Genomic DNA, 12,559 nt, shown 5'->3' on the forward strand with positions numbered 1-12,559 from the left:
GAGAGCTAAATCTGGCCCAGGCACTTCCGCTAGTGGCCTTAGAAAATCAATCTCCGATAGTCTCCACCTTCTTACGCCCTAAAACAATATCTACCTCACCAGGGCCACAGTGAGGACCCAGTAAGATCACGTAGATAAGGGTACTCTGTAAATGATGAGGTGAAATGCAAATATTAGTGAAAGGTGGAAGGCAGTTAGGGTCTTGTTTTTGTTTTTTGTTTTTTTTAAGATTTTATTTGAGAGAGAGCACAAGCAGGAGGAGTAGCAGAGGGAGAGGGAGAAGCAGGCTCCCCGCTGAGCAGGCATGGAGGGGGGCTCCATCCCAGGACCCTGGGATCATGACCTGAGCCGAAGGCAGACGCTTAACCAACTGAGCCACCCAGGCACCCAAGCAGTTAGGTGTTTATGGTAATACTCTTTCATGTGTTATCCCAGCTTAATGATAATGAAAACAAAACCTCAAGCTCCATCCAAGGAAAGACAAGGTGGTGTAAGAACCATAAACCTACCATTTTATCTTTTAAATTTTTTTTAACAAAAAGGTGGTATGTACATTTCAAGTTCTACAGTAAGATTCAAAATAAAAAGTCTTCCTCCCTCTTCCTACAACCCCCTTTCCTTAGAGTCGACATTACCAAATTTCTTGTACAAACTACCAGAAAAAAATGATCCGAATAATCACATACACATACGTTTGGGAATGTTTCCACAAATAATATTGCGTACTCTGCTGTGTTCTGTATCTTCCCTTCTGACTTAACTGGTTCCCTACTGGCGGGCATCTAGGTTGTTTCTCCAGATTTTGCTATTATAATTAATATTATACAGAGTATTTTTATGCATATATCATGGCATAATTCTAAAACTATTTGTATATTCCAGCAGTGGAATTTCTGGGTCAAAAAACATGCTTTCTTATCTAGATAGTTATTGCCCATTTACTCTCCAAAAACATAACACTTTCATTCCCATCTACAATGAGTGTTCATTTCCCAACGCTTGCCAAAAATACACACTTAAAAGCTTTATATATGCTTACTGATCATTTTTTATGTTTGTATGAACTCTCTTCATACATGTTGCCCCTTTTTTGGCCATCTTTTTCTCAATTTCCTCCCATTGCAGGTGGTCATTTGTCTTTTGACATCATTTCCACCAAACAGAGTTTTAGGGGAATAAATTCTATGTGTAAAATTTATCCATCCTTTATGGCGTCTGGGTTTTGTGTCCCACTTAGAAAGTTCTTCCATACTCCCACACTGACCCCCCCCTCCAAATCATGCTACCGTAAACCCTAAAGTCAAGTAGTCCCACCTCTGCGTTCCAAGTTTCCAATTATATCTTTGGTGCCCCATTCTTAAATCTGAACGGTCATCCAATTATCACAAGATTCTGAGCAAATATAACAATACGGATAAGAAACTAGAACAGAAAAAGTGTAGGAAATGGGCTGCAGAGGCTAGAAAACTTAAAACATTATCCTTAGAAAATAATGCAATCATGAGACAAGAGCAGAACACATACATGGAAGGAACATTCAGATGACAGAAGTGTCCTTATAAATTTTAAATGTAGCAGAAATTTAAAACTCTGTGAAAAGGTAGGAAGATAAAATGAAGGAACTTTCCCAGAAAGTGAACAGAGACAAGAGAAGATTAAAGAATGGGTCTAAGGAGTTCTAGGTTCTGAATGGTTAAGAGTCTCAGATATAGGGGCACCTGGGTAGCACAGTGGGGCGCCTGGGTGGCACAGTCCTTAAGCGTCTGCCTTCGGCTCAGGGCGTGATCCCGGTGTTCTGGGATCGAGCCCCTCATCAGGTTCCTCCGCTGGGAGCCTGCTTCTTCCTCTCCCACTCCCCCTGCTTGTGTTCCCTCTCTCACTGGCTGGCTGTCAAATAAATAAAATCTTAAAAAAAAAAAAAAAAGAGTCCCAGATATAGAACGGGGGGGGGGGGGGAATGTGTGATAGAATCGAAGAAATAATTCAAGAAGAGACTGTTCTTCAGCATTACTTACAATAGGCAAACTATGGAAGCAATCCAAGTGCCCACTGGTAGATGAGTGGACAAAGATGTGCTGTATATTTACAGGGGACTACTCGGCCATAAAAAAGGAATTCGATCTTGCAATATCCAACAGCATGGACGAACCTAGAAGGTATTATGCTAAGTGGAGTAAGAGAAAGACAAATGCCATGATTGCACTTACATGTAGAACAAAAAACAGAAACCTACCCATCTATACAGAGAACTGGTGGTTGCTTGAGGGGAAGGGGTGAAGGATGAAAGCAGTAAAAGAGAGTGAGAGGTAGAGACTTCCAGTTGTGGAGTAAGTCATGAGAATGGAAGCTACAGCACAGGGAATATAGCCAACGGTATTCTGACAGCACTGTACGGTGACAGGCGACAGCTACGCCTATCGTGAGCACAGCATCATGTAAGAGTGATGTGCTGTCAGCAAATGAAACGGATGGAATTGATGTAACTCATGTGTCTGACCACCTGAACGCCATTTATCTTCGTAGCCCCAGAGCCAGACACAAATTATATAACCCACCTATTTTCAAGATTAATCATTTCAAGGAATGAAGCCCTTGAAATAAAATGAATAAAGAAATAATGCTTGGACAATTTAGAATTAGTGAGCCTCGGGCCTCCTGGTATTGACATTGGGTAACAGTATTCTACACTCCGGCATTCGGCGTCTTGCACCGAGAACAAGGGCACTGCACCCATCAGTTGTCAACAGCTGCCCAAAAGCTGGTATCATTAAAGCAGTGATTAAGAATACCTCGAGACAGGGGCGCCTGGGTGGCATAGTGGTTAAGCGTCTGCCTTCAGCTCAGGGCGTGATCCCGGCGTTATGGGATCGAGCCCCACATCAGGCTCCTCTGCTGTGAGCCTGCTTCTTCCTCTCCCACTCCCCCTGCTTGTGTTCCCTCTCTCGCTGGGTGTCTCTATCTCTGTCAAATAAATAAATAAAATCTTAAAAAAAAAAAAAAAAGAATACCTCGAGATAAATCAGCCAAGTACAGAACGAGTGAGACAAATCTAAATTTTTCATCAAAATCAAGCATGTGGCAGGGAAGCAGAGTGGAATTCATAAGGAAAAACTTCAATGTCTATATGCCAACGATTACTCCACCTTATAAAATACATAAACTATCACCCTGGTTATCATGAGAAATCACAATAGAGCATCAGCCCTTAAGGCTAAAGAATTAAAATCTGCAAACAGGAAAGATCATAGTATAAAAACATAGTATGTGATGTCAGAGCAGTGTGAAAACACAGCTGTTCTGGAGCTGAGAAAGTTAAAACAATGAGGTAGTTGACAAAGCATTGGTACAGGAGTGAGTAAATCTCAAAAAAAAAAAAAAAACACCTTCTTTTAAAAACTGCATTTACTCACTAAATTATAGAGGCGATAACATGCTCACAATTGTTGGGTAAGAGTTTATTTAACGAAAGACTAAAAAATTTAAAATGAAAGAAGAAAACTTCAGGGGGAACTTAGTGTATAAACTATTTTATTGATTAAAGAATGGTTTTTAAAAGCAAGCATCTTGATTGCAGTATTCTGGGATACAGGGGACGGCTGGAGAAGGGCACTGTGAACCCTGCAACCAACTTGCTAAGGCAGGAAGTTCTTGTTTTGGAAGTTACTGTGTAATGCCTCTTACCCTGAGGTGTTAAATAATCTCGGGGAGTTGGTATAAGAGCATTGAATTATCATCGTTAATATTTTCTGAGCTGGGCATGGGTTCATCAGTTAAACTCTGAAGCCACATTTAACTCTCCATGGTGTTAAATGTTAGTATAATGTTTTCAAGAAAGAGGATGTAATGTGCTTAACTATTTAACAGAATTCTTTAAACACACGGTGGGTAATTTCTGGGTTAGGGATATTAGTATTCCAGTTACATAAGTGATGTAAGTTCTATTCATGAGAAACATAGGTAAGCTTAAACTGTGAACTGTGAGAATATGTGTCTAGAACGAATACTGAACTCTGGCAGCTCCTGCTGCAGTAACACTACATAAAACAGTCTATACACATGCACAGGATTCTCTAAGTTTTTGGAATGAAAAAATTAGAGCACCTAACATTTATTAAATGCTTATGTGCCAGACATGGTGTTAAGTCTTTTAGATATATTCTTAGTGGAACTTCACGTTTGCCCAATGAGGTCACAGAAATAAGTTCATTACTGCACCCCCCCTCAAAAGACAACAGAAATCTTAAAGGTAAAATAACTTGCCCAAGATCGATAACCAAGGGGCGAAATGAGGACTCAAACACAGCACTGCCATGCTTTCTGATGACCAAACATTCTGCCTCCTGAAAGTGAGAAGCCACTAGAAGGGAAGTCTTCCTGATGGCACACCGGTAGTATCACCTGTGATCTCCTACTGTATTTTGTATTATAATACACGTAGTAGGTGCTTAAAGATAACATGTCCAGCTTCAAGGAGAAATGTTATTTAATAGGCAATGGAAAACAGATGAAATCTTTCGGTGAAGGACACATAAGATCAGTCTAAAAAAGAACTGTTCGTCTTCTTTTAAAATAGCATGAACCCGGGGGCGCCTGGGTGGCACAGCGGTTAGGCGTCTGCCTTCGGCTCAGGGCGTGATCCCGGTGTTGTGGGATCGAACCCCACATCGGGCTCCTCTGCTATGAGCCTGCTTCTTCCTCTCCCACTCCCCCTGCTTGTGTTCCCTCTCTCACTGGCTGTCTCTATCTCTGTCGAATAAATAAATAAAATCTTAAAAAAAAAAAATAGCATGAACCCATGAATGCCCATTCAAAAGTTATCAGTGATGAATAGTAAAAAATTAAATATTTTACCTCTCAACTAATGTTTAATCAAATAAGAACACTGAAGGTGCATGTAACTTTTTTATTGAGGCACAACAAGGCATTATAACTCGCCTGAACTTGAGGCAGTCAGTTTAGTAAGCTGAACGTTAATACAGTTAAGGATTAAGTGCAAACAATATACATTCACAGCTTGACTAGCGAGGCTACATCACAATTTATAAAGTGCCAGATTAGTGCTAATTGTCATTCAGCTTGAAATTTTTCACCTTGGGGAGGAAAACAAAAAAGTAAGGACCTCCTCCTTCCTCTAGGAATGATACCATTTTCCTAAACCAATCAGTCACAACGGCAAAGACTACTTCTCCTTTAACCCCACTAATTAGAACACCATCCTTTTACTGTCAATTCTGCACTGACTTTCAATCTTGATAAAGAAGGTAGCCTGAAAATGTAGAGTATTTCCAACTACTTCCATAAATTGCTCCCCTGTGCAAACGTAGCCATATCTGGTCTCCCTGGAAGAGCTGAAGAATCGCATGGTTGCTAGCAGTCTCGTGGTCTGGAGCACCATCGTTGGCATAGGCAGATACCAAGACCTCTTCATTCTTCATGAGGTTGACATACAGGGGCACGTTCACTGCCAGCTTTAGCATGTGAAAAATGAAAACATAAGTGCCATTCACCGGGCAATTAAATCTACCAAGCTGAAGATCGAAAGTTTCTCCCAAGTTGTTCAGAAGAAGATCAAACACAATAGGTTGGTCTAAAGTTCCAGGGGCGAGATTAGAGGTTCTGGCTGCTGAGAAGGCAACTCGCATCTGCTGAGGCAGGGGGTAGACGTGTACTGGCAGTATGGTGGCTGCTGGGTTTGTCACGGCCACATCCACAGGGGTCATGCTACGCGAGTCTCCTTGTCCAGAGTCACCACTGTTAAAGGTTTCGTTGTCTCTTTCTGGGCTGCTCACCTGAGAAGAATCACTCCACCCTGCTGTTTTATTAGCAACAGTGAGTTTCTCATAATGAAGCAGTTAGCTTTGAACACAATATTTAACATTAGTCGGCTACTGAAACAGATAAAGATACATTTTATAGTAAATTGTAAAACAAAAGCAACAAAGTATAGCTATAGTATACTTTCCTAGATTTTTCTAGCAAGAGGCTTATATACTACAATTCTAAAGCCCCCCCCAAAAGCCAAAAAGGACCTACAATGATCTTGTCTAGTAGCCTCATTTTTAAAAAAAAAAAATTTTTTTTAAAGAAACCACGGTCTGAAAAACCCAGGTTTGAACACTTTTACTTCTTTATCTTTCTTCCATAATTCTCACTCAGTTCTTCATTCCTCAGTGACAAATCCGCTCAAAGTATCTAATATATGAGGATTCAAGAAAACTGAGATTACGTAAAAGAACCAACTCTTAGAACTCCTAGCCACTTAAAGATTATTTTGTTATGGTCCTAAGACCACGATGAATGTCTATTCTACATTGCCACGTTAACGTGATATCATGAAATGTTAATGCTTTAACTACTGTACAAAAACACAGCTCAGATATAAGACCAAGATGTGAATATCGACTTCTTTCTTAAATGGAAAAGATTCTGTTTTCTTGTGATAAAGTTAGTTAATCTTCAGTAATTCTTGATTTTCTCAGTTACACTGAATCTTTTAATAGTATCGTCACATTTTAAAAAGTATTATAACACCCTGCTTTTGAAATTTCAAGTCATGGTGTCTTTTTTTTTTTTTTTAAGATTTTATTTTATTTATTTGACAGACAGAGAGCTCAAGCAGGGGCAACAGCAGAGGGCTAGTGAGAAGCAGGATCCCCACTGAGCAGGGAAGCTCGACACAGGGCTCGATCTCAGGACCCCGCGAGCATGACCTGAGCCAAAGGCAGACGCTTAACTGACTGAGCCACTCAGGTGCCTAAGTCATGGTGTCTTAGTTGTTGTTTATTCCTATCTTTCAATGTAGTGACATTAGAGTATCTAGAAGTTCCCATTATTACAAGAACCATCATCCTGAATCATCACATGAAACTATCTGAAGTATACATAGTGAGTATGTATCAAAGGCTGAAATAAACTGTGGTGTCAGGCCAACTGAAAGAAGCACACACAGGCACTTTTAATTAAATGGACAACTGACTGCCACAGCCGTTCCAGTAGTCTAGCATCTCCCTCAGGTCTTCAGTACTACACTTACACAAAAGGAAAACTTTAAAAGACAAACAGTGAAAACAATGCGCTTCAGAGAGAACTTCACAGAAGATAAAGAAAGATCTAGAGGTATGTTTCGGGTAACCCAGTTAATTATCCTTACCTCTTGAATTTGTCCGAGGACCACCAGATGTCCCTCCTCGCTTGTAACACTGCTGGAAATTATCCTGAAACGAACACAAAATATTTAACCTTGGCACCAAAAATGCAAGATGATAATTAGTTATTTCCCAGTGTTACTGGCTGGTAAAACTGTAGGATTAAAATCCTCTTAGCCTTTTATCTGGCCTTCCCCAGGAACCACAGAGGCTCAGATGTTTCCAAACACCAAGAAAAAAACAAAACAAAACAAAAAAAACAAACAAAAGCAAGGGCCACAATAGCAATACTTGCTTCATCTGTTAATTAACCTGACCAACTAGGTATGCTAATATTTGCAAACATGATAAGGCATCTAGGAAACACTAAGTAAAAGATACAATAATGCTAGGTAATGAGGGAGATTCAGAAATATGGCATGGTCCTCTATCCCTTATCTCAAGATACAAGGAAATAATAAGGCAAGAACACAGACTATTTCAATCTTGCCCTATTTATAAACCAAATGGTGAAGACATGTATGAACTACATTAGGGTATTGTTTTGTTCTGTTTTGATACAGGAGTTGATAAGAATTATATTGTATGAATGTATTATTTCCTGAAAACATAATTTAGTATCTTCATGAAAAAATGTTCAGGAGGAACAGTTCAAACAGACTCCCAAATATGGTGAAAGTCAGCCTCCATACAACTCATGAAAATATCTGGTGTGATTAAAATAATATATGCAATAAAAATGTAAACAGGACAAGAAGTACACAATAATTAAGTCTCCTACCCCAAACTCCTAATCTTCCTCCCGACAGCAGCCACTATTACTATCTTATGGTTCTTCAGGAAGAAATTTATGTATTTATTTTTAATGTAAACTCTACACCTAACATGGGGCTTGAACTCACGACTCTGAGATCAAAAGTCATGCACGCTCTACTGACTGAGCCAGCCAGGTGCCCCAGGAATGCTAGAAGATTGGTGTTAAGAACAGCTCCACTGGGACGCCTGGGTGGCTCAGTCTGTTAAGCGTCTGCCTTCAGTTCAGGTCATGATCCCAGAGTCCTGGGACTGAGTTCCACACTGGGCTCCCTGCTCAGTGGGGAGCCTGCTTCTCCCTCTGTCTGAGGCTCCCCCTGCTTGTGCATGGGCCTGCTCTCTGACAAATAAATAAAATCTTCAAGAATAAATAAATAACCAATCCTTTAGTCTCATCTGAAATTAAAAAAAAAAAACAACTAGCTCCATTACTGAAGTCTATATTAATCAACACACTCCCTTCACATACATGTTATTAGAGCTAATACTTGCATGCTTCATATACGTCTGGCATTGTGGTACTAAGCATTTATATGTATTAATTCACTTAATCCTCAGGATAGCTCAGAATAATCCTCACAACACTTCAGAGTAAGATGAGTAACTCGCAGATGAGTCTTCATCTAACAGATGAGGAACCAGAGCTCAGAAAGTTTACGCAACATACCCAAGGTCACACAACAAAGGAAGTAAAGAAATCAAGGATCAAACCCAGGACACTTAGGTGATTTGGTATGTTCTTTGAAGTGTGTTCTTAACCCCTTCTCAGTACTGCCTCCGAACAGACATCTACCTTTCGTCATAGAACTAACTGTAAGCTCTTCAAATACAGGTACTTTACATATTATAACAGAACTCAGTTTGGTACCAAATACATACTTAAAGGCTTATAAAACTTCAAAACTGAAAATTCTGATGTATACAGTCATATCCATATATGATCAATGACAGGGAGATCCCAAGATTTATCAGCCTTTTATCATAGTTTTAAAGAAAATGTGCTTAGTTATGCAAATAATAAACCAAAAAAATTAAACTTATGAAGAAAAGCCTCTCCTACACCTGATATCTAGAAAAGTTAAATTGAAAGCAACGCAATGGTCTGGAGTTAGGAAACTTGCATTCTCATCTCTGTTCTACCACTTGCCTGCTGAATGACCTTAGACAAGTTACTTGTTTCTGAACCCCAGTCTCTTACGAGGTAGAGGAGTAAATGAGTTAATACAGACAACATGATAAAGTCCTTAGGACCTTCCAAGTTCTGTGTTAACAGGCAATTGTCATTCATCCTCTATGGGTTACTGGAAAAGCTTCCAACTCAACTACTCTCCACGGTACTGACAAGCAGTTCTAAAACAAAGAGCACCTTATACAAAATAAACTGTGACTCTGCGGTAGTTGAATCACAGGCTTAACATCAAAAGCTGTACTACTATTCAACTACAACAACTATTCTTACCCTTTGGGAATAAGGTGTTCCGGGATATTCTCTAGCTTGGAACTGTAGCTGGCTATAATTTCCATTGGTAATTGAAGGTGGTCCTCTATAAGTATCAAAACCTAATAAATAAACAACTTAAATAAAATTATGGGCAAAATTATACTGAACTTTTAAAGAGTCTAATTCTATACCACTTTAAAAGTTAAACTGATCCTGTAATACCATCATTTGATTTATGCCTTCTTTAAGCAAACTCTACTGATATTGCTTCCACAACAAAACACATATTTATAACATTATCGCTGACTTCAAATAATACAACTGTAGAAATTTACTATTACCGGAATGCAGGTGGAGTGCAGAAAGTGGGGTAGCTAAGGCCTGTCTACAGCACGATTGCTAATACCAAGCAGTGACAGAACACTTTGAACCACCTCTAAGACTTAAGAGAATAAAAATTATAGTCTCAAAGTTTATGTTTTTATCTACAGTATCCTCTATTAAATAACTAGAAAGTGGACATTGCCTAATTATGACATATTTTGAGCAGTCAATTAACAAAGGAAAGTTAATATTTAAATATGAAAACCAAAATTCATCCCTGGAAAAACAAGATGCTCAATCTTTCACTTCAGCAAGTCACAGGATCAATCTGCTTTTCATACAAAAAGTTCCTGTTATATACACAACAGGTATTTTAGAAATACTGCATTTTGCAGAAATAGGGAATTCTCTAACACAATATGGAGGGCAACTAAAAAGGGAACAACGTAAAGTAAAAATAGTTTGAGTTAAGTAAATATATACACAAAATAATTCAGTATAATTAAATTTTGTTCAGAGCATACCTTTATAACCACCAGGGGACCGATACGAATTGGTTAGTAATCTCCCACCACGAGTACATCCTCTAACAGATCCCCGGCTATTGACAAATGGTTGAGAGGGTCTGGGAAATACATTCGTCTGTGCTGGGTAAAAGGCAAGGCTACCATTGCTTACTTGAATAGTTCCATCAGGATAACTTGCTGCTTAAGGAAACAGTTTTAGAGTCCAAGAGTTAAATGGTAACAAAGATTTAATATTCTTTATACTTAAAAGTCATTGTATATCAAAACCTTTAATACAATTTTCTCCTTTAAAAAAAAAAACACACAGGTACTATATATATGTATGTATGTATTATTCAGCCTTAAAAAGGAAGGAAATTCTGACACATGCTACAACATGGATGAACTTGAAGACATTATGCTGAATGAAACGGGCCAGTCACAAAAGGACAAATACTGTATGACTGCACTCACTCTAGGTTAAGTACCTAGAAGAGTCAAATTCACAGAGTAGAATGGAGGTTGCCAGGGGACTGTAGGGAGAGGGAGTTGAGAGCTCGTGTTAAGTGGGCAGAGTTTCAGCTGGGGAAGGTGAGAAAGTCCTGGAGATGAATGCCGGTGTTGACTGCACAACAATCTGGCTGTCACAGAACTGTACACTTACAAATGGTTAAAATGGGAAATTTTATGTATATTCTACCACAATTAAAGAAAAAAAGGCTAAATATTCCAATCAAGGAGTAAAAGATAATGAATTCTAATACTGTAATTAAGAAAGCGTGTGACCAATATTCCTTATGTAAATCATCTGCCCTATGTTTTCACCTAAGCACAGATGAGAAGAGAACGGGGTCATGGGTGGCTGGGTCCAAGGATTTACATTTAGTACCTCTCGTGATGAACCAAGTACCCAGAATGCCCAACTCACTTACTTAGGCTTAAGTTTTAGAAAACTCAAAAGGGGTCTGAAATACCAACACTAAAAATCTCCAGGTGTTTATTAAACTAGGAAATAACTACAAAGTTGCCTATTCTTTCATGTATCGGAATAGCATGGAAGAGCAAAATAGGTTTTCATCTCCAAGCAAACAGTGGAATAAACACACTAAGTTGTATCTTGGTCTTAATGCTTTAAGAGGGAAGAAAAGAGAAAAGACCAGATAGCTATCTGTGTGCACTAAAAAATTCAACAGAATGGTTTCAAACCCTTCATAAAAGCAGCCGTCTAGGGCCCTACCAACCTCTCTCTCACTGTCTATGGGAATCAAAGCAATCAGATTTTAAAACATGAGCCTCCTTCAAGGTGAAATCAACCACCCAGGGGCTGCCTCGACACAAAATTAAGAGGTGAACTTAACTAAATAGAAAAAAAGGCATTTAAGTGTTTCTCAACACTTGAACATGTGAAGAAATAATGCTTAACTAGTCAAGAAAGAACCCCTAAACCATCACTAGCGCATTGCTTTCCATTCAGTCAGCTGTCCTCTAGGTCTTCAAAACATCATATGCAAAGATCTTACCCGTCTCTTGAGAAAGGACAGTCTGTTCTACGTGTATCGCTGGCAGTTGGCACTGGGGTGGTGTCTGTGTACTCGCTGTCGTAAAACTCTGATTGTAGCCGGATGAATAAGGGGATTCTTTTATTTCTTGTTCTTTCCGTGGAGGCAGAGGTGCATTAACATTAAATACCTTAAAAGACAAGGGTACACCGAGTCATCTGTGAAGTTTCATAGAAAATTAAGCGTGACATCTAACAAAATTCTGCAACATTCAAAAACCTGTATTTGATGGGCAAAAGACTCGAACAAACATTTTTCCCCAAGAGAAATGGCCAATAAGCACACGAAAAGGTGCTTAACATCATTAGTCATTAGGGAGATACAAATCAAAACCACAATGAGATACCACGTCATACCCATTGGAATGGCTGTTACAAAAAAAAAAAAACCAACAACAACAAAAAACAAAAATCTACATGTTGGCGAAGATGTGGTGTAAATGGAACCTTGTGCGTTACTGGTGGAAATACAAAATGGTGCAACGAACTGTAGAAACCAGGATGGTGGTTCCTCAAAAAGTTAAGCATAGAATTACCATGGGACCCAGCAATTCCACTTCTAACATACACCCAAAAGAACTGAAAGCAGAGATTCAGGTTTTGTATGCTAAGATTAAAACATCTATAGCTTGGTTCTAATCTATATAGTTTAGATAATTTTCTTATTACACATAAGAACAAAATATTATTCATAATAGGCAAAAGGTGGCAACAACCCAAGTGTCCATCAACAGCTGAATGGATAAACAAAACGCAGCACAGCGGTGCCTGG

General features: G+C 39.1%; 1 protein-coding gene across 17 annotated transcripts in view; it reads right to left on the reverse strand.

The window, feature by feature from the left end:
- Positions 1–4,889: 4,889 nt before the first annotated feature.
- Positions 4,890–12,559, reverse strand: part of CAPRIN2 (caprin family member 2) — a 46,469-nt gene continuing 38,799 nt past the window's right edge. For 7 of the 17 annotated variants that reach the window (XM_045811802.2, XM_087855745.1, XM_087855741.1 and 4 more), the window contains 5 exons: positions 11,750–11,918; positions 10,248–10,430; positions 9,418–9,518; positions 7,151–7,214; positions 4,890–5,812 (listed from right to left, as the gene is read on the reverse strand). In XM_045811802.2, the coding sequence (XP_045667758.1) occupies positions 5,244–5,812; positions 7,151–7,214; positions 9,418–9,518; positions 10,248–10,430; positions 11,750–11,918 (1,086 nt within the window). In that variant the 3' untranslated portion in view covers positions 4,890–5,243. The other 10 variants (XM_087855750.1, XM_087855748.1, XM_087855752.1 and 7 more) reach the window with 6 other exon arrangements.

This window comes from Ursus americanus, chromosome 25, assembly GCF_024610735.1.
Source record: "Ursus americanus isolate L20-20 chromosome 25, mUrsAme1.1.p, whole genome shotgun sequence".
Taxonomy (NCBI): Eukaryota; Metazoa; Chordata; class Mammalia; order Carnivora; family Ursidae; genus Ursus; species Ursus americanus.